General features: G+C 44.1%; 1 protein-coding gene across 1 annotated transcript in view; it reads left to right on the top strand.

Moving 5' to 3' along the window:
* The first annotated feature begins 10,858 nt into the window (after positions 1 to 10,858).
* The window catches only part of unc45b (unc-45 myosin chaperone B), a 56,046-nt gene continuing 44,761 nt past the window's right edge, over positions 10,859 to 22,143 (top strand). Inside the window, exons 1-5 of the mRNA XM_068028941.1 lie at positions 10,859 to 10,935; positions 17,469 to 17,630; positions 19,145 to 19,181; positions 19,679 to 19,854; positions 21,891 to 21,980. Of these exons, the coding sequence (XP_067885042.1) occupies positions 10,933 to 10,935; positions 17,469 to 17,630; positions 19,145 to 19,181; positions 19,679 to 19,854; positions 21,891 to 21,980 (468 nt within the window). The 5' untranslated portion in view covers positions 10,859 to 10,932. The remainder of the gene's footprint in view (positions 10,936 to 17,468; positions 17,631 to 19,144; positions 19,182 to 19,678; positions 19,855 to 21,890; positions 21,981 to 22,143) is intronic.

The raw sequence follows: 22,143 nt of genomic DNA, 5'->3' as shown, positions 1-22,143 counted from the left end.
TGGTCTTCGCTCTTAGACGGGCAAGGTTGACCAACCTGCCATCTGATCTTGTGTGGAGGAAAATTCCTACTTCTGAAGACTTGAACGCATGTGAGAGCAGCAGGAAGAAGAAGATCCCAAACAGTGTAGGTGCGAGAACACAGCCCTGTTTCACGCCACTCAGGATAGGAAAGGGGTCTGATGAGACGCCGCTATGCTGAATTGTGCCTTTCATATTGTCATGGAATGAGGTGATGATACTTAGCAGCTTTGGTGGACATCCAATCTTTGCTAGTAGTTTGAAGAGAACACGTCTGCTGACGAGGTCAAAGGCTTTGGTGAGATCTATGAAAGCAACGTATAGGGGCATCTGTTGTTCGCGGCATTTCTCCTGTAGCTGTCGAAGGGAGAACAGCATGTCAATGGTGGATCTCTCTGCTCGAAAGCCACACTGTGCCTCAGGGTAGACACGCTCAGCCAGCTTCTGCAGCCTGTTTAAAACGACTCGAGCGAAGACTTTTCCCCACTATGCTGAGCAGGGAGATTCCACGGTAGTTATTGCAGTCACCGCGGTCATCCTTGTTCTTATAGAGGGTGATGATATTGGCATTGTGCTTGTCCTGTGGTACTACTCCCTCATCCCAGCACAGGCTAAGCAGTTCGTGCAGTGCTGAGAGTATAACAGGCTTGGCACTCTTGATTATTTCAGGGGTAATGCCGTCCTTTCCAGGGGCTTTTCCACTGGCTAGAGAATCAATGGCATCACTGAGTTTCGATTTTGTTGGCTGTTGGTCCAGCTGGTCTATGACTGGCAGAGACTGGGCTGCATTGAGGGTGGTCTCAATGACAACATTCTCCCTGGAGTTCGGTTCTATGTAGTGCTCCACCCAGCGGTCCATTTGCTTGCATTGATCATTGATCGTGTCTCCTGATTTAGACTTGAGGGGGGCGATCTTCTTGATGGTTGGTCCAAAAGCTCTCTTAATGCCATCATACATTCCTCTGATGTTTCCGGAGTCGGAGGCCAGCTGAATACAACTGCATAGGTGTTGCCAGTCGTCATTTGCTCAGCGCCTGGCTGTTCTTTGTGCAGCGCCTCTGGCTGCTTTAAGTGCTATGGATGTTAACTCATTGGGGGCTTTCTTGTAGTTCAACAGTGCAATTGCGCTTAGCGGCTGTGACAGGTTCCAGTTCTTCAAAGTGAGATTGAAACCAGTCTGCATTCTGCTTCTCACGTTTGCCTTTGGTGGTCATTGCTGAGTCATAGATGGTGTCTCTGATGTGGGCCCACTTGGTCTCTGCATCTCCTGTAGGAGTGTTTTGAAGGGCTTTTTCAAGTGAATTTAGAAACTTATGTAACAGCTGTGGATAAGAAATTCTGTTGGTGTTGATGCAGGGGCGGCCCTTCTGCTTGGAGTGATGCAGCTTCATAGTATGTAGCTACTACACTAAATTACAGAGAAAGGCATTTCCCATTAACGTAAGAATGCTGACCACATTTATACGTTACAGTGTTCTCATCAAAAAGGTATCCTTGCAGTTTCAAGTCCCAAACTCCTCCCAGTGGCAATAGGTTGGATCTCCCAGTGTCCTTCCCAAAACCAATGTCCTCTTCGCTCACTTCTCCTGAGCGCATTTGACTGGTCTTCCGTTAATAAGTCAATTTCAAGTGATCCAGTTGGTCTTTTCTCTTCCGCAAACCTCAACTTTTGAATCAGGTTCAAATCTTAGCGGCCTTTTGCTGCATCGGTCGTCTGAGAGCAGTTGTTTCTTTTTCTATCTTTTGGCTGCACCGCTCTCCTTGCTGTTCTTCCTTTCTTCTTTTCAGCTTGCCTCCAGACGTAGGAAAGCCTGTTGGGCTGAATTGTATAAGTCTGCCACTGAAATTGGCGGCGGGCGAAAACATTGGCGGCTTGCCCACGCCGGCCCCACACTAAAGAGCCGCTGAGATTCCAATCACGTGGAGAGGGCGGGCTGTCTGTCCCCGGCAATGGCACTAGCTGCCTGTGCACAGGTGCTGACGCAATTTTAAAGGGCTGCCAGCCCTACCGGGACATTTAAATATTTAAAGTGAAATTGAATTAAAATAAATAAACACATGTCTTTTGCCCCATCCCATTTCCCCAAATCAATTAAATTAATTATTTGCCCTTTCCCCCCAAAAACACTTACCTTCACAATCTGACCTTCCTCCCCACAAACTGCATAAACTTTAAACTATGACCCTTCCCACCATCCCCTACACCCATGACATTAATTTGACCCCGTCCCCCCTCTCCCGCACTGAGAAACTTACCTCTTCCCCCCTCCGCACCAGTGTTGCACCTTGTTTCTCCGGAAGGGGATCCGAAGGCGTGGCAGTGTCGGCTGCTGGGTTGAAGATTGTGGCGGGACTTCAGGAGGCAATGGGTGAGTAATTAATGCAGGTAATTTAATTTATTTAGATAGTTAAAATGTGGTCCCGTTGCCGAGCTACAGGGGAGGCGGCCACGAGGCCTCGCCGCCGCCGGCAATATCAAGCTGGGCCTTGCCGGTGTTGAGGCCTGTGGTGGGCCTCATCTGGGGCCATCTTCAGGCCCCACCCCCGCCATGGATCCCGACATCGAGGACTGTATAGAATCCAGCACATTGAATTTATCCAGATCAGCAGTCAATAGTCATTTGCCTTTTACAATTCTCAGAGAAAGTCTAACCATAGCAAAACCACATGGGCCTTCCTTTGTTTCCATCTGTTAACAATTCCAACTTCAATTTCCATTTTAAAGCCCCTTGCTCCCTGTTTACAGTCTGTGAGACTGGGAGAGTGAAACCCATTGTCCTTTAGGTGTTACAACCTTGCATTCTCTGCTTTCAAAAGGGTTTTTGATCTGGGTTCTTTGTTTTCATGGTAACCAAGACCATGGTAACTGGCTTGTCTCGGGGCAGAATTGGTGTGAGGTCACATGTCGCCTCCGAACATCCATTTTACACTGCATTAAAGATCAGTTTTTTAAAACATAACTGTACTGCTAAGTCCAGCATTCATAACAATTATTGAAATAAAAATTCCCAGTTCTATCCCCACCTGGCAACATGCATACCAAGGACTTTGATGAGTGTCCCTCTGATTTTCTGTCCCTTAACGTTGAGCTTCTTCTCATATTATAGGCACATGTTTATTCATATAACGATTATATTTATTTATTTATCTGCAAGAGGTAAGGAGACCATAAGTTACTTACATTCTTAGAGCTGATCAAGAAACACTCAATTGTACCAATGATCTTTTAGAGACTTCTTTCCAATTTTTATCAGTAGAGGTGCTTATCCTTCCTCGCTCTTTCTTTCCCCTTTTCCCCCATCTCAGCTCCCCCCTTGTAGTCATGTGATCTTTGGGTGGAATTTTAATCTAGCTCACCATGTGGGAAACTTACTGGGCCTGATTTAAATTCAGTGCAATTAGGTGGGTTTTGAAGGTGTTAAAATCGGACCCACTGGTTCAGGGGGAGAGGTGATTTTGCACCTGCAATGGGGACAATTTTAACTTACGTCCCCAGTTGGGAAACTGACGGGATTGGGTGCAATGTTGGTTTTACTTTCCATTGAAGTCAATGAGTGATATTGACCTGGTGTAAAATCGGCACTTCCCCATGCCCTGCTCCCCAACCCCCTGACCCCCCTGATCCCATGACTCAGTCTGCCAGCAATTTAGGTTAAAATATGCCATGTTGTCTCACTGTGAACAACGCCCCAAGGATCTGATAGTCGTTCATAAACATCTTTTTTATTATCATGAAAAGTAAAGGGAGAAATTGTATTTTGGAAGATGATACTGCCATTTGAATATGATCTTGGAGTATTTAATCTATTTAATCCTTTCACCGCATTAAAACAAAATATGACTGTGATGACACAAATGCCTTCTGGCGGGAGCAAATGGTGAGCAAGAATGACTGTATTCTTTTCCTAAGTATTTAACAGATAGCTGACAGCAGTGGGGAAAGCTATTTCTGGCATTTTCAAAGTAGTTCATGAACCCCTATTTCCTTTCATGAGAAGCATGGCATTAAGGAATTAACATCAACGCCAAACTATCAAGCATACTGCTACACAAAGCTATTGTTCTGCTTTTACCAGCTGTTACACTTATTCCATATTGCAGGTAGAACACAATCATTGACCATTCATTGCCAACATTTAACGACATTTTGAGACACTTGGAATAAAGAATCAAAGCGGTGACTCCTAGAGCAAAAAGAACAACTTGCACTGTGTAGCACCTTTTATGACCTCAGAGGACATGAAAAAGTAGATGCTGGGGGATGTTTCCCCGGGCTGGGGAATCTAGAATGTGCGAGTCACAATCTCAAAATAAGGGGTCAGTCATTTAGGACTGAGATGAGGAAAATACTTTTCACTCAGAGGGTTGTGAATCTTTGGAATTTTCTACCCCAGAGAGCTGTGGATGCTCAGCGATTGAGTATATTCAAGGCAGAGGTCAATGGATTTTTGGTGACTGAGGGAATTAAGGCATATGGAGATAATGCGGGAAGGTGGAGTTGAGGTAGAAGATCAGCCATGATCTTATTGAATGGCAGAGCAGGCTCGAGGGGCCAAATGGCTGACTCCTGCACCTATTTCTTATGTTCCTATGTTCCTGAGGATAGATCGAAGAAGTACCACATCCCATCCCAGGCCAGGCCAGCCAATCTTCTGGGTCTTTGGTGGGCCGGCAGCCTAGGTAGATCCCTCGTGATGTGAGGGTTGCCGATGCTCCAGGATTGCCCTGGAGTCTCTAGGAATTAAAGATTAATCTCCAGGACACTGCTGCTGCAAATCCCAGATGAAAAATTACCAGAGCACTGTTTCAAAAGAAGTTTCATTGAACACTTCTGTTTGCTTGTTTTAAAAATATTGAACATTGGACAAAATGCTGTTTTACTGACTGTCAATTGGGTAACAAAGGGCTGAATTTTAACAGATGGGTTTGGGTTGGGTGGGGCGTTAAAATGTCAGAAATCTGTTTCCTGACCCCAAACCTGCCCGTTTCCAGCTGTAACTAAGGCTGGAAGTTGGGTGGGCAACCAAGCCGATTCAAGGAAGTGGGTTGCTGCTTTAAATGTTAATGAGGCTGCGAGCTTCATTGTCATTCAGGTTTTAAACTTTAACAGCTGTCGGCTGGGTTTCCGGAGTGCTGGGCAATCCAGCAGCTTGCTCAAAGCAAGCACTTGATGGATTCAGGAGCAAAGGGCTGGATTTTGTTGTTCCGCTGCTGAGAGCAGCAGTGGGTGCAGAAAATGGTGGCCGCCCGCACAGGACCCATGCCACCGCGCTGCCACGTAATGCCGTCCCCCCAATCATGTGACAGGGGCAGCATTGATGATGCTGTTCAAGGCGTCACCTGATGCAGGAGCAGGTGCTGGCACCATTTTTAAAAGGCTGCCCTGCACACAGTTCAACATAATGCAGAGTTGACCCCTTTCCCCCCTTCCCTATACAAATCACACAGAGTTGACCCCTTCCCCTTGGTGGCGCCAACTTCTCCTGGACGGGAAAGTGAAGGTGCGTGAGTGCCACGCTACGTGTTCAAGATTGCGAACTGTAGGTAAGATCGCAGTGAATTAAATTAAGATTTATGCAGAGAGGGATTTTAAGTATGTAAAGGAGGGTCCTGTCACGGAGTGACGGAGGGGCTGCCCCAGAGCCTCACCTCTGCCGGGAAGATCGGGACCAGCAATCCTGACGTCAGGCTCCATGCTGTCAGCTGCCACTCCTATTCTCCAGCTCCCACCCTTGCCGGGAAACCCAATGTCAAGCTGAGAACTAAATCCAGCCCAAAGTGTCTTCACACCTAACAACTGGATACAGGTGCCTGCCTGAGGAAACTCCATGATCAGGGTCTCCCCACTGACCATACCTCCGAAGCCTCCGACATCCTCCACATCCCAAACCAACTTCCACCCCCCCCGAGACCTCTGATGTTTCCCCAAATCCCCCTCAACCGGTCCTCGATCTCCCCTCCTATCCCTGAGGCCTTTGATTGTCCCACTCAGGATGCAGTCTCCCCACTTGGATGTTCCCCCCCCCCACCCCCCCCACAACTCTGATTGACCACCCCGCTCCCGGTATGGAGTTACCTATCATTGTGGCCCTCACTGATTGATTCCCCGGCTGACTGAAGGCCCAGCTGTCCTCCTGTGCAGGACCTCTGGCTGGGGAACTAATCACTGATGTCACTAACGGGCTGCGGAGTTAAAACTTCACAGCATGGGGGGATTCCCGAATGGTGGGGCTCCCCCATAGCCGATTTTCTGACCAAGCTGCTCCCTGGGGATCAGGTCAGCAAATATTCTGCTCAAAGAGTGTGTTTGCTTTCCAGTTCGTGTGGGGATGGTGCACTGTGAGGATGAGCATGTCAGTCTTCCAATGGCAGGCGTGTGGGGGTGAGACAGTTTTGCGGCAGGAGGTCATATGATTGAACCTCCAGAAATACATCCAATCAAAGTTGACAACCCTTAGTAGCACAGGTTTAGTGCCAGAAGTCCTGAGGGGTAGGGGCACATCTCAGTACTTACCCCAGGATATATGCCCCATAGATTTTTGGGGTTCATGGGTAGTCATCACATTAACAACCACAGATCAGTGCTGCGCTCATGGCGATGTATTTCTCCAAGTGTGATTGGAACATGTGGCATAACACCATCATGACATCACTTCCAAATTGTAGTCTGCACAAGCACTGCTCCTCTGAAAAATGGAAATGGACATGCTCTTGTCCATGGATTGGGCAGGTAGGCGCAGAGTAATTTCCACTGCAACCTTACCTCCCTGCCAGTTCCTCATTGGTCACTAGCTGTGGCACTCTCAGAAGGTTGTGTGTTCAAGTCCCAACTCCAGAGACTTGAGCACAAATTGTAGGTTGATGCTTCCATTTCCACACTGAGGAAGTGCTGCACTGATGGACCTGCTGTCTTTCGGAGACGTTGAGACCCCATCTGCCCTCTCAGATGGATGTAACAGATCCCATGGCCAATATTTTGAAGAATTGCAGGGGAGTTCTTCCTAGTGTCCTGACCAATATTTATCCCTCAACCAACATTGCTAAAAAACAGATTATAACATTATAACATTGCTATTTTTGGGAGCTTGCAGTGTGCAAAATTGGCTGCCATGTTTCCTACAGTACAACAGTGGCTACACTTCAAAAGTACTTCATTGGCTGTAAAGCTGTTTGGAATGTTCCTGAGGCTCTAAAGGCGCTATAGAAGTGCAAGTTCTTTCTTTTGTCTGCTTATTCTTTTTACAAAAAGTAGAAATATACAAGTATTCCATGAAAGAAATCCTTGTGGCCACTGTTGGAGCTACTGAGGGTGAAATTGCAGTACAATCACCACAAAAGCTCTTGAAAACCTAAATGTGCACCAAAAAAAAAGCTACAGAGAAAAGTACTGCAGAAGTGGCATAAAAATATTATAAAGGAACACCTTGCTTGGCTTTTTAGATGAACTTGGATAGATAACTCGTTCCCTAAAAGCCTGGGTGCCCATTTTACTTGCAAGGCTACCTCACTTAGTGCAATGCACACACCGACATCAGGAAATCGTCTTTAATTACTGAAGACTTTAATCCTGCAGGGTTGGCAGCTTTGAATGATATCCCTGCACCCAAGTTTCCAATCAGTCATGCTCACTTTATGCTCAATAACCATTTGCTCCCAGTTAGAAAATCTACCTTATAAATCAAATAAGAACAAGAAATAGGAGCAGGATTAGGCCATTCAACCCTTCGAGCCCGCTCCACCATTCAATGAGATCATGGCTGATCTTCTACTTAAACAGCATTTTCCTGCACTATCCCCGTAACCCTGGATGTTTTTAATTTTTAGAAATCTATCGATCTCAGTCTTGAACATACTGACTGAGCCTCCACAGCCCACTGGAGCAGAAAATTCCAAAGATTCACCACCCTCAGAGTGAAGAAATTCTTCCTCATCTCAGTCCGAAATGGCCTGCCCCTTGGTTCTAGACTCCCCAGCCAGGGACAACATCATAAAATTATAGAACGGTTATGGCACAAAAAGAGGCCGCTTGGCCCATCGTGTCTGTGCCAGCCAAAAAACGTTCTACCCATTCTAACCCCACCTTCCAGCATTCGGTCTGTAGTCCTACAGATTATGGCACTTGAGGTGCACATCCAGATTTCTTTTGAACGAATTGAGGGTTTCTGCCTCAACTACCCTTCCAGACCCCCAAACCCTCTGGGTGAAAAAGCTTTTCCTTATTTCTCCTCTAATCTTTCTACCAATCACTTTAAATCTATGCCCCCTAGTCACTGACCTCTCTGCTAAGGTAAATAGGCCCTTCACCTCCAGGCCCCTCAAAACTTTGTACATTTCAATCAGATCTCCCCTCAGCCTCCTCTGTTCCAAGGAGAACAACCCCAGTCGATCCAATCTTTCCTCATTGCTGCATTTTTCCAGTCCCGGCAACATCCTCGTAAATCTCCTCTGTACTCTCTCTAGTGCAATTACATCCTTTCTGTCATGAGGTGACGAGAACTGCACACAGTACTCAAGTTCTGGCCCAACCAATGATTTATACAGTTCCATCATAACCTCCCTGCTCTTATATTCTATACTTTGGCTAATAAAGGAAAGGATTCCTTCATTTACCCTGTTGTACCTGTAAGAATTTTGGATGTTTGAATGAGATCACCTCTTATTCTTCTAAACTCCAGAGAAATAGCGAGATCCATGTTAATTGTAGCGCAAGGTTTGCCAGCTGTTTAAACCTGTTGCTATGACCCCTTCAGCAACAACAACTTGTATTTATAGAGCACCCTTAGCTGTTTGCAAATTGAGTCTCACATCCTGCAGAAAAATTTGGACAATCTGGAGACAATGCTATATCAAAGCTAATAAAGGGTGTCAGTGCATATATTAAACTCAACAACACAGTGTTACGGACAGGTGGGAAATGGTGTAGGTGATTCTTCATCTCTCAACTGACCGCAGATAGTGTTTTTAAAAAATTGTGTTTTAGTCCCTGATTATTTTCAGGGTCAAATAAACTGACAGGCTTTCTTGTAGGCTTAAAAAGAAAAATAACTATTAAAAAATACCCATAAATGTTTGCAATCTCACCCACTGACAGGCACACACATGAACACACAAGAAAAGATAGAGATTAGAGGATAGCATGGATTTAAGTCAGATTGTTGTAAAAAGAGTTCCCTTTGAAACCTTCTTGGTTTTCCGGGAGGCATTTTTTAAAGTGTTGCAGGCCTGATGTTCCTTGTCTTTGTTCACTGAAGTATTGCAAATTCCTTTGTTTAAGACTTAGTCAAAGTTGGTGGACAATCTTGTTAACATTTCTCAGATGGGGAGTTTTCAAGGTCACCTTTGGTGCCTTGGTGTTTAAAGGTGTTACAGGCACAGTCTTAGTCTAGGTTGGACTGGGTGTGTCATCTTTCTCGCTGGCTGGCTTTCTCTCTCTCTTTCTCAGGGAAATTTCTTTTTAAGAAAACCCTAATCAGACTGGGTTTCAGTCAGGTGACCATAGATGCTCTCCCCTGATGTGCCCATTCAATATCGTTGAACATTGGGCCATTATTATATAATGGGATTGGAATGTGGTTTATCTTGATAAAGTGGTGCTATTTCCAATCTATTATCTTGCCTTTGGACCCAGAGTTGCTCTGACTGTGAAGGTCTTTGTCAGCCCAATTCTTTATGATAGGGGCCATTTAACATTGAATGGCCTGTTTAACATTTTAATGTGCCTTCTCCAGAACTAGTCCAGATGTGGTGATGATCTTAGTCTCCAACAGTCATGATGTATATTTTCAGTACAGGAGAGGGTCACCTGACCTCTTACTCCATCTTACCTGCAACAAAATGTGTTCATTTTTTTGCAGTTTAATTCACCAGTTCAATTTTTACAGTTTGCTCCAGTTCACTTTAGTTCATAATTGTTCCTTTTGTGAGCACGACATCGGGAAAAAAATACCTTTCTGGAAGCTACCAGAACTCTCTGGATGTAGCAGCTGCTGACAGTTGTCTATCTGTCAGTCACACCATTTGTTCCCAATCCTCAGCTGTCTCCCTGTTCTCGAAATAGAAATGGACAGTGCTAACTTCATATAGAAGGGGTCTGGTAAACATTACCAATAAACTGCTCAGAGCCAATTGAATCCAAATGGCCTTGTGGTTAGTATCAAATGGCATTATTATTTTCAGATTGTATCTATTAGTTTCTGCTAATGACAATTGAAATCGCTTGGTTAAAATAGTAGCTCTTTGTGAGCCAGAAATGCCCCCACTGATGCCTTTATCATTGCTCTGGCCTTGGTCCATTTCACTGAGATATATATGGACTGAACAGGTCAGATTAGCAGAACTAAAAAAGTGTGCAAAGACGTGTGACGCAGCACACAATATACGGATCAAGTTGGTGCTTCCCCTTCAGCAAGCTCATTGCAAACGTAAGCAATCTTTTGGAATGATGTTTGAGATATTTGGTGATTTTTTTCAATCAATTAAGACAAGCATCTTAAGGTACAGGTTAAAAAAAAAATCCTGAAATAGTAACAGAAAATACTTCAAATACAAAGCAGGACAGGGTTATTGCTTAGACTATAGATAATTTCTCCGTTCTAGTGCAAGATCTACACCTGAATCAATAACCTGTTTTTTACTCCTTTTACAATCTGATGACCTTGGCTTGTACATTCCAAGCACTTTCTATTTTAAATTCTATAGAGTGACAACAGTAAATTGAAGTTTTTTTTGTAGGGAACTGAACTAATAACTAAATACCTGCTTGGGCAACTGTTAACGAGACCACACTCTCAGCAAATGCTGCCCAAATATGGTAGGTTAAGAGGCACTGAAACTAGCAAGATAGCATCTGCCATGTGCTATTGTGAATTTTACAAGCAGGGCCTTCCTTTAAATCCTGCTGTGGTAGTTTTTAAATGGTAAGCTGGACAATGATGGTAACTCTTCAAACTGTTTTACTTTGATTGTCTTTATTGTCTTTATATTAGCAATGTTGAAGTCATGCTTTCTTGAAGTTTTTGCGTTCTGACACAGACTGTGATTAGAATTAAAAGGACTTGTGATAGGAGCATTCCTGCCTGCTGTGTAAGCTCAGCTATTTGACCTTCAATGACAAGAGTTTGAGAAATGTTTTTGTTTCATTTTCCAATGAAAGTTTTGCCGCAACGTAAATAATAACTTAAAAAGGATCTGAACCAGGAAAGAACATTTGATGTTTCTGGTATTTCAATTTGGTGATACGTTCATGTATTTAATCTAACAATGCAATTCATTTCCAACAATACCAAATCCACAGTGTGTGTGTTTGTATGTGTTTAATTTAGCTCACAAGAAGCAAAATTCAAGTTCACACTTGGATATTAAGCTAAGATACAGTTAGATCCCCATTGCTTTTTTCAATCACCTTATTAATCCAGGTTCCGTTTCTATTGAATTGAATGCAATTAAAGTGTCCCATTAAAGTGCTGGCAAAAGGGAACAACTGCCAGAGCTGCACTGCTACAAATGTGATTCTTGAGTTTTGCTGACACACGTGAGCTTGAAGCTATAATTCAGCTGATAAGGCCCTTGAATAAATTCATTGCCAGATATGGCTCATAGCCTATTTTTTCAGGGAGAAAAGGTTAATTGAAGAGACTGGGTTTGGGGAAATGAGTGAAGTTGGCTATTTGTGTGTCACAGAATCCACGAGATAGCAAGGGATGGATAAATCCTTTTCCCTTTTGAGGAGCAGAACATTACAGATCAAAGTGATGCACAACCTGTAGCAACTTGGCAGGGGAAATCTTTATTGTGATTGTTCCAGTAACTTTATAAAGGTATTTCTCTATTTGCTTGATGCTTTTGATTTAAGGGTCTATATCTTTCTACAATTAAAAAAGAAACAGGAAAGATGCAATTTGTTTTGCCCAGTAATTTTGAAATAAGAAGTTCTTGAGAATGTGATTTTATTAATAGGAATGCATAGCACCATGCTACAAAGTGTTAACTGTGATTCAGTGGGTAGCACTCGCTAAGCTCCAAGTTAGGAGGTTGTGGGTTCAAGTCCCACTCCTGAGCGTGGAATGTAAAATCTAGGCTAACATTCCCAGTGCTGTACAACGGTTGATACTGCCTTTTAGAATAGATGTTAAACATAAGGACTCATCTCCCCTCTCAGGTGGGTGTAAAAGATCCCAAGGCAATATCTGAAGAAGAACAGGGGAGTTATCCTCGGGGTCCTGGTCAATATTTATCTCTCAATCAACATCATTAAAACTGGTTATCTCATCATTATCACTTTGCTGGTTGTGGCAGCTTGCTGTCTGCAAATTGGCTGCCACATTTCCGACATTACAACAGACTATGGCTAGAATTTTACGCCCACCCCACCCCTACTTCGGAGAGGGCTGGAGGCGTTGGGGGGGGGGGGGGGGGTAGGGTGCAGCACTATTTCCTGCACCTACCCGCCCCTGCTGCCATTTTACGAGCAGTGGAGGAGGTTGAAAATGGCCTACCTGCCGCAGGCCAATTGAGGCCCTTAAATGGTATCTTACCAGCAGCAGACAGCCACTTCGCCACCTGGGGAGGTCACCATGTTTTACCGGGCGGCCTCCTTGCAGGCTGGGTTGGGGCCCTCCTGATCGGGCACCCTGTGCCCCACAGAGGGCCCCCCCCCCACGGCACTAGCCGCCCCTGCTAAAACACCTGTCCCTGCCCTGCTAATTGACCCCGACCCCCTCGCCGGGACCCAGCTGATTTTTCCTGACGAGACCCGAAACCCCACTCACCTTTCGGTGCGGGCGTCCATGGTCCTCTTCTGGCTGGGTGCAGTCCCAGCAATGGCCACTGCTCCCACTGGCACTGCTGGGACTGAGGAGTAGCCGGCCCTCTGATTGACCAGCAGCTCCTGAAGGCAGGACTTCCTGCCTCAGAGGGGTGGAAGTCCTACCAAAGGGCCAATTACAGGCCTGGGCCACGCAAAATCATTGTGTGGCTTCCAAGCCCGGTGGAGACTAGCTCTCCCCCGACTTTTCAGCCAGTTTTGGGGCATCTGCCGCCACGCAAAATACCAGCCTACACTTCAAAAAGTATTTAATTTGCTGTAAAGTGCTTTGAAACATCCTGAGGTCGTGAAAGGCACTATAGAAATGCAAAGGGAAATAAGATAAATACCTAGTTACTTTCTTCTGGTATGTTGAGTGACTGGAACATTTGAGAATTACCAGTTTATGAAGGGGAGTGAAGGATCTCAGTTTGCCATCCCATCTGAAGGACTGCATCTCTGACAATGCAGCACTCTCTCAGTACTGCACTGGAATATCAGGCTAGATTATGTACTCAGGTCTCTGGTGTGGGACTTGAACTCATGATCTTCTGGCTCAGGAAATTTGTTTAGAATAGTTCAATGATGAATCTGTAAGAACCGGTTTTTACCCAGGAGTTCACCGGAGCACATTTCTGGTGGGGTACAGTGAGGGTGACCAATGGTCCAGTATTGACCTGGCGTCTCCTGGAATTAAAGATTCAACTCAAGAGCATTCTGCGAGCAACAGTCAGGAGAATAGTCATTAATTGTATGTTTCTTTCATTTTCTTTGAGCACATCCATTTATTAGTTGTAAAAATATTTGAGATGGGAAATTTGACTGTTTGACTGACAGTCCAGAATCATCCAATCGAGCAACAGGGGAGAGTATTTTGCGTTTTGGGTCGGGAATCTGGATGTCGGAGTCAAATATGGGTCCAAGGCCCGCACTGTGTCAGGAGCAGCAGCCCAACATGGATTTTCCCTTGATTGGCCAATTAGTGGCCAGACGGCGCGCTCACCATCTAATTCAGAATGGCAGGCGGGCTCGAAGCTGGAGAGCCAATAGGTGCCCCTCCAGCATGGAAGGAGCTGCAGCCCCTCAGCAACTTTAAAAGATTTGAACTGTAAAATGGCCACAGCTGCCGGACTAACATTGTGGAGAGGGAAGCCCTCCACAGGGTGGCCTATGGCCGCAGCTGTGGCCAGGTAGGTATTGAGGTGGAGGGATTATCTCGAAGGCACCCTGGAGCACTGCCCCCACCCCCCCAGTCTGTTCCTGGGAGGCCACCTCCATGCAGCTGCCATGCTGGCAATGTTGTGCGAGGTCTGAAAATTCCAGTCGGCCTCTGATCAATGTCCTTAATTGGCTTTTTAATCACCTTAACTAGTTACCCGCTGCGTGTGGAGGGGGTAGCTGTTCTGCCCCAATCCGTCCTTCCCAAAAATGGCTTGGGGCGGGATGGTGCTGGTAAACCAACATGCCGGTTGGCAGATTGAAATTATGTGTCTGCCCGCCTGTTTCAGTTCTGCCCCCACTTCAGGCCGAAAATCCTGGCTGGGGGTGTCTGTTCACTTTACACTTGGTGTGGGAAAGCCAGAATGGGGTTGCTGGGCAGCCAATGATGTAAGCAATGGGGGCGGAGGGTAGGGGAGGAAGCGGGGGCGGGGGCGGTGGAAGGACATGTGATGAAAACTCCAGGAATATATCCAACCAGTGTTGGCAATCCTTGGAAGGATTGCTTCCAACTATGCAAGGGAGGGATTGCCACTCCGGTAACTTGTCACGGTGGAAGAGTTAATGCATTGTCAGTGATGGGCATGCATGAGAGTTCTGGGCGAAACTGCACAGTTCAAAGGCAGGGCGTGAATATTACTGTAAAGTAGCAGCATATGATGTCTATACTCGCGAAACACAGTAGCAGTTGTTAAAGAGTATGGAAGCAATGCTGTACTGATGCAGAGCAACATTAGCAAGGATGTATCAAATAAGGCAACATAACTGAAAATAACAAGGCTGAGCAGATCACTATTTACACGCTCAGATAGGGATGTTACATTGAGCCAAAAGCACAGTAACAAGCCATTCGGTCCATCAGGCCTATGCCAGCATTTATGTTCCACCCTTCTCACACTCTTCTTCATCTCACCCTATCAACATATCCTTCTATTCCTTTCTCCCTCATTTGTTTATCTAGCACTCCCCTCAATGCATCTATACTCCATGTGGCAGTGAGTTTCATACTCTCACCACTCCCTGCATAAAGAAGTTTCTCCTGAATTCCCTATTGGATTTAATAGTGACTGACTTATATTTTTCATTCATAGTTTTGGTTTCCCACACAAGTGGAAACATCTTCTCTACTTCAACACTTAAATACCTCGATTGGGCCACCCCTAAGCCTTCATTTTTCTAGATAAAAGAGCCCCAGCTTTCAGTCTTCCCTGATAGTTATAACCTCTCAGTTCTGAGGAATTTCTATGTGCAAATTTATCTTGTGTCCACCAGCCCTGTTTTAGTTAAAGGCAAACAAACTAGACATTAATAAATTTGAATAGGGTGATGATTCATTTTTTGGCAGACAACTCTATTAATTGTAGAATGTGAGAAACAAAATTGGAGTACTGCACTGTCAGAGGTGCCATCTTTCGAATGAGATGATAAACCAAGGCCCTATCTGCCCTCTCAAGTAGGCATAAAAGATCCCATGGCACTATTTTGAAGAAGAGTAAGGGAGTTCTCCCCAGTGTTCTGGCCAATATTTAGCACTCAGCCAACAGATATTCTGGTCATTATCACATTGCTGTTTATGGGAGCTTGCTGTGAGCAAATTGGCTCCTGCATTTCCTATATTACAACAGTGACTACATTTTAAAAAACACTTCATTGGCTGGAACCAAATTTGGGATATCCTGAGGTTGTGAAAGGCGCTATAGAAATACAAGTCTTTCTTTTCTCTGTTCCTAAGCATGTTGGGACTTATTGGGGCTGACGGAGGGTGATTAGTTAAGTGCACCCAGTGATGCATTATGGTTTCATGGAGCTTGCTTTGGGAATCAAACAATTATTTCACAATTGTTTTCCTAAAACTGACCACAGATTGTTTTTGCTCCCTCTAACAATTGGGAGGGGGATTTGTATGATGGCTCACAGCTTGCAAATAAAGGTGCGTGTTGATGGCACTTTCCTGTCCTTTCCTAAGTTTGCATAACGCCTACCTCTTTGGCCAAGCTTTTGGTCATCTGTTCTAATGTCTCTAGATGCAGAATGGTGCAGAAATTTTGTTTGATATTGCTTGCATGTGAAGCACCTTTCTACATTAAAGGTGTTGCATAACTGCAAATTGCTGTTTTTTTATAAATAACATGGGAATTACTCACAAATTTGAGGAAAATACTGTTTAATTATTGGGGAAGGGGGAAAGCTTACAAAGTCAAACTTCTAACAGATAATGGCATAGATACACAGACTCAAGTAGATGGTAACTTGCAGGAAAGAGCACGGAGGAAGGGGGTAACAGTGCTGATAGTTGTTGAGAGACAGCTGAACAGGGTGGAGGCCTGAAACTGCAAGCTCCTTCTCAATTGTAAGGGAATATATACTTTCACACACAAGGCCTGGTATAGCATCAGGATTGTATTCAGTAGTTCATTGCATTTCATGACAGTGGAGCACAGTCTGAGACATTTGGAGGAGATCCAATGCCCAGTTATGCACCGCAATGTCCCACTTAAGTGATGGCATGAAGCGAAAGAGATCGCATTGCAGTTTAGCATTAAGCATTTGGAAACATCAATAATAGCCACCTTAGTTCCCCAATTCATAGACACAACAATTTGTGTTCAGTTCTGGCCACTACACTTTAGGAAGGATGTCAAGGCATGAGAGAAGGTGAAGAAGAGATTTACAGGAATAGCACCAGGGAAGAGGGTCTTCAGTTATGTAGAGAGTCTGGAGAAGCTGGGATTGTTCTCCTTAGAACAGAGAAAGTTAAGCAGATAATTGATAGAGATATTCAAAATTATGAATGATTTCTGATAGAGTAAATATGGAGAATCAGAGGACCCTGATTTAAGGCAGTGGCAAAATAACCAGAGGAATAAAAATGATGAGTTAGTTTTTTATGCATCGAATTGTTATGATCTGGAATGCGCTGCCTGAAAGGGCGATGGAATCAGATTCAATAGTAACTTTCAAAAGGGAATTGAATAAATACTTGAAAGGAAAAAATGTGCACGGCTATGGGGAAAAAAGCAGAGGAGTGGAACTAATTAAAGAGCTCTTTCAAAGAGCCAGCACAGACACAAAGGGCCGAAGGCTCTTTCTGCGCTTTATTATTCTATGATTTTTATGAATACTGCTGCATATACCCAGTAATAAACATCCACACTGGTGAGAGAATTCAATGATTAGTTTAAGGTATATAAGATAAATCCCTATTCTCTATTTAAGGAGTTGAAGCTGTATGGTGTGAGAATGTATAAATCCTACGTGGGCACAGGTAGCTTCCTCCTTGTGTTAACACTGTTCCATTCATCATATAATAAAGAACAAAGCGGGACAAAACAAATGAGCGGTTGCCCTTGGACTATATTTCTGTGCTGCTTTTTCACACAACAGTTAGTTATATTTTCCTGTGACCTTTCTACTTTCCGTTGGCTTCAGATGGAAGATCCACTTCAGTTAAAGGAGAAGGGCAATGAATGCTTTCAGAACAAGGACTATGACAAAGCAATTGAATGCTACACAAAAGCTATTCAACTGACCAAAGAGAAGAAAGTTCTAGCTATACTTTACAGAAACCGAGCAGCCTGCCATTTAAAAAAAGTAAGGGCCTGATCTCAACTTATTTTTCTAAATGACTGCAATCGTTACTGGCAAATGCTCATTCATTCTGTGTTTTGTTATTTCAATGTAATGGAAGTGACATTTACACACTGATATTAACAATTAGGGAGTCATTGACATGCATGTGGGTGGTCTATCTAAGCTGAAAGTAAGTTGGTTGATAGCAGTATGAAATTGAAGGTCACATATATCAATCTTGCAGCTGAAATTTAGTTTCCTGGAGGAGTATAAAATTTGGAAGATGTGTGGTGAAATTTCCTCTGTTCACTATTTGTAGTGAAATCATAAAAATGGGTCTTACATCTTCTTCTTAGGCAGTCCCTCGGGATCGAGGATGACTTGCTTCCACTCTAGTTCAATGGGTTCTAAGATAGCTGTTAAGTCCAATGCGTGATCTGCGGACTCTGCCACATAAGGGTCAGGTGGATGTGTAGTTTGGAGGTTTGTGCACTCCTTCCGATGCCCCAACTTCACCTCCGCATGTTCCCGATGAAGTCCCTCGAGGTGTACAATGTCTTCCCAAATGAGCGTTCTCCATCTAGGATAGTCTCGAGCCAGGGACTCCCATGAGTTGACGGGGATGTTTGATCTCTCCAGGGATGCTTTGAGGACATCTCTAAAGCATTTCCACTGTCCTCCTGGGAGTCTCCTGCCACGACCAAGTTCTGAGTAGAACAGCTGCTTTGGGAGCCTGGTGTCAGGCATGTTAATGACATGTCCCACCCAGGGAGCTGGTTTTGGATGATTAGCGCCTTGATTCTGGACAAGTTGATTTGGGAGAAGACACTGCTGTTGGACAGTCTTTCTTGCCATTGGATTAGAAGTATCTTGCGAAGACACCTCTAGTGGAACTTCTCCAGTGCTTTGAAGTGCCTGCTGTAGGTTGTCCAAGTCTCTGAAGCACATGCGAGCACAGGGATCACTACTGCCCGGTAAACCATGATCTTAGTCTCGGGTTTGAAATCCTGATCCTCAAATTCCTCAGTCGGCCAAAGGCTGAGCCGTTTACAATGCCATTTAAAGCAGCAAACAGCATATATTTATTTCCATATGAAGTCATTGCTCTTGATACACAATTAATTACTTTCCAGTGATCAACTTCAGATTCAATAAACTTGCGGTGATTATCTCAAAAATTCTTACATTTCATTGACGATTGCTGTTACGTATTAACTAAAATGACCATCATGGCTGTTAGTGTCCCTGAGTCAAAACAAAAATAAGACTTCATGCTTTGGGGAGAGACTAAAGAAACTGGAATTGTTCTTCTTACAGCAGAGAAGGTTAAGGGGAGATTAGATAAAGGTATTCAAAATCATGAAGGGCGTCAATAGAGTAAATAAAGAGAAACCATTTCCACTGACAAGAAGTTCATGAACTGTTCACTATTTATTCGGCCTATGTTGCTACTTTATTACAATGCATCCTAGAAAAGATGGCTCAGAAATATAATAAAGACTGGTCATAATCTCATTCTTTCTTCTTCCTTAAAGGATAATTATGTGCCAGCTGCATCAGATGCCTCAAAAGGTAAAGCGACTTTCTGTGTTGTGGTCTGGCAATGCCTTGACAATCTTGGCAATCCTCATGCTCGTTTTTAAACCCTCCATGTTCTCGCCCCCTCCTTATCTCTGTAATCTTATCCAACCCTATAACCATCTGAGATCTCTGCACTCCTCCAATCCTGGCCTCTTGCACATCCCCAATTTCCATTGCTCCACCATTGGTGGCCATGCCTTCAGCTCCCTGGGCCCTTAGCTCCAGATTTCCCTCCCTAAACCTCTCCACCCTTTTTTTCTTTATGATGCTCCTCAAAACCTACCTCTTTCACCAAGTTTTTGGTCACCTGTCCTAATATCTCCCTATGTGTCGCACTGTCAAATTTCTTCTGATAATGCTCCTGTGATGTGTCTTGGGATGTTTTATTATGTTGAAGGCACTATATAAATGCAAGTTGTAGTGCCGTAGCGATAGGTGATGAACTAAGGCATTAATCTTAAAAAATAATAAATTGCTTCCTTTGTCAGCTATTGATGTAGATGCGTCAGACATTAAAGCTCTCTTCAGGCGTAGTCAGGCGCTGGAGAAGCTGGGGAAACTGGATCAAGCTTTCAAAGATGTCCAGAGATGCGCAACAATGGAGCCCAACAACAAAACATTTCAAGAAACCTTGCGACGTTTGAATAATGACATTCAGGACAAGGTTAGATTTGCAGAATTAATTGTGTTTTTTAGCGAGTAACTTTAATACTATACCTTGAAAAATGAACACTGGGATAATAATTGGATGGCAATACCCTGTATAATAGGACTGAGACCCACTCAAACACTCTGGAAATCATATTGAGATTCTTTTTTAAGGTAAACTGACCATTTTACCAATTTCAAACTAAGACAGATTCTGCTTTTTAAAGTAAAATGGAAACAAGTCCCTCAAAGTAATTTTGAAGATTCTGAACATTCTGTATCACTACAATGCAAAATGGTTGGCAACTTTGATCATTTGTCACTGTTTAATGTAGGTGGAACAGTGCCCTCCTTCACCTTCTTTGTTTGTCCAACTCTTTATCCTGTGTTCAGACAGCAATCATTTAAATTGTACTTCATAAAACATTGAATTATCCCCAATTGCAATATGGCAAAAGTAACTATTCTAGCCTTGCTGCAGGCCTTTAATTGTGCTGTGTCAGTGGAACTCAAAGCACGTAGGCTCATTTCTAGAGGGATGGGAACTGAAAGGAAATGATGTTGGGCTGAATTTTTGAGCCCCGCTGAGGTTGGGAACAGAGGCAGACAGGGCCTGAAAATACTGGCGCCGCTGGTGTGCTGGTTTACCTACCTCATTCCCGGCATCGGCTATTTCTGCCAAAGCAGGTTCAGGGCTACCTGCCCCCATGAAGCAGGCAGCCAATTAGGCTCATTAAGAGTCTTGTTAACCAGAGTTAATGGAGGCCGACTGGGATTTTCCAGTTGGCCTCCAATTTCCCAACGCAACAGATGGCAGTTTAACTACTGGTAGGCATGCACCCAGTGGCAGACCGGGGGTGAGTGGCAGCACGTCAGGCCTGGGTGCGGGTACAGCCAAAGGCTGCCCTGTAGAATGAGTCACCCCCACCAACTGTGGTGGCCTGGCTGCTTTATCTGCTTTTTATTTAAACTTTAAAAAATGTTGGTGATGGGGGCCTCCATCTTGAAATGCCTTCTCAATTACTTACCATCTATTGCAGGCTGGTGCTCCTCTCAAACTGGAAGGCCTCAGATTGGCCCAGCAACTTTGAGAACCCGCCCGCCGTCCTTATTTCGACCGGGAACCTGTCTCCATGCTAATTAAGGGTCACCGCGGTCAAAATCCCAAAGAGTGACTGCTTTCCTCCAGGGACGTGTTCGGGATCCAGAAACTGTCCTGACTCCTGGTTCCCACCCACAAAGTGAAAATTCAGCCTGTTATGCTAAACTTGTATAAGAACCTTGGTTAGACCACACTTGGGGTATTGTGCACTGTTCTGGTCTCTATATTACAAAAAGGATGTGGAGGCACTGGCGAAGGTGCAAAAAAGATTTACAAGGCTGAAACCAGAACTGAGAGGTTATAACTATCAGGAAAGATTGAATAGCCTGGCGCTTTTCTCTCTACAAAAGAGAAGGCCTGTTAGGGGTCATCAAAATTATGAAAAGGTTCAATATGATATATGGAGAGATGTTTCCACTTGTGGGGAAGAGCAAAACTAGAAGCCATTAATGTAAGATAGTCACTAATAAATCCAATAAGGAATTCAGGAAAAGTTTGTTACCCAGAGAGTGTTGAACTTGCTACCACATGGAGCAGTTGAGGCAAATAGCGTAGCTGTATTTAAGGGGAAGCTGGATAAACACATGAGGGAGAAAGGAATAGAGCGATATGCTGATAAGGTGAGATGATGAGGGATGGGTGGAGGCTCATGTAGAGCATAAACACCAGCACAGACCAGTTAGTCTGAATGGCCTGTTTCTGTGCTGTAAAATTCTTTGTCATTCTATGTATATTAATGCAGCAGTCCCATACCTGTGTGTGCAAACTCTGAGATGACCCACTGAATGAGTGGGGAGCCAATTCATAAACAGATCACTGTATATGTTTTTGGATTTTGGGAGATGGTTCATTCACATAGTCTCATTTCTTTATTTTTTATATAATTTATCAAATAAAACATTTTACGCGCTATGTTTGGAGGAATGACTATATATTGTTCTCCTCAACAGCTAAAAATTCAGTTCTCCACAGATGCCAGAGTGGAACGGATGTTTGAGGTCTTGCTTGATGAGAACATTGACAAAGAAAGGAAGGAAAAGGTTTGTCCAGTTCTCAATTCTCTGCGTGGGACTTATTCTTTTTAAGATATTTGTCTCCTCTTCTTCCTTGGTCTTCCCACATTCCTATATAGGAATTAAATGCTTCAATTTTAAAGAGGGTGCAGGAATAGAGAGAGCTGGGGGTATATGTTCACAAATCTTT

Source organism: Heterodontus francisci, chromosome 4, assembly GCF_036365525.1.
Source record: "Heterodontus francisci isolate sHetFra1 chromosome 4, sHetFra1.hap1, whole genome shotgun sequence".
Taxonomy (NCBI): Eukaryota; Metazoa; Chordata; class Chondrichthyes; order Heterodontiformes; family Heterodontidae; genus Heterodontus; species Heterodontus francisci.
Note: the sequence above shows the minus strand (reverse complement) of the source record. Positions and strands in the feature narration are given on the sequence as shown.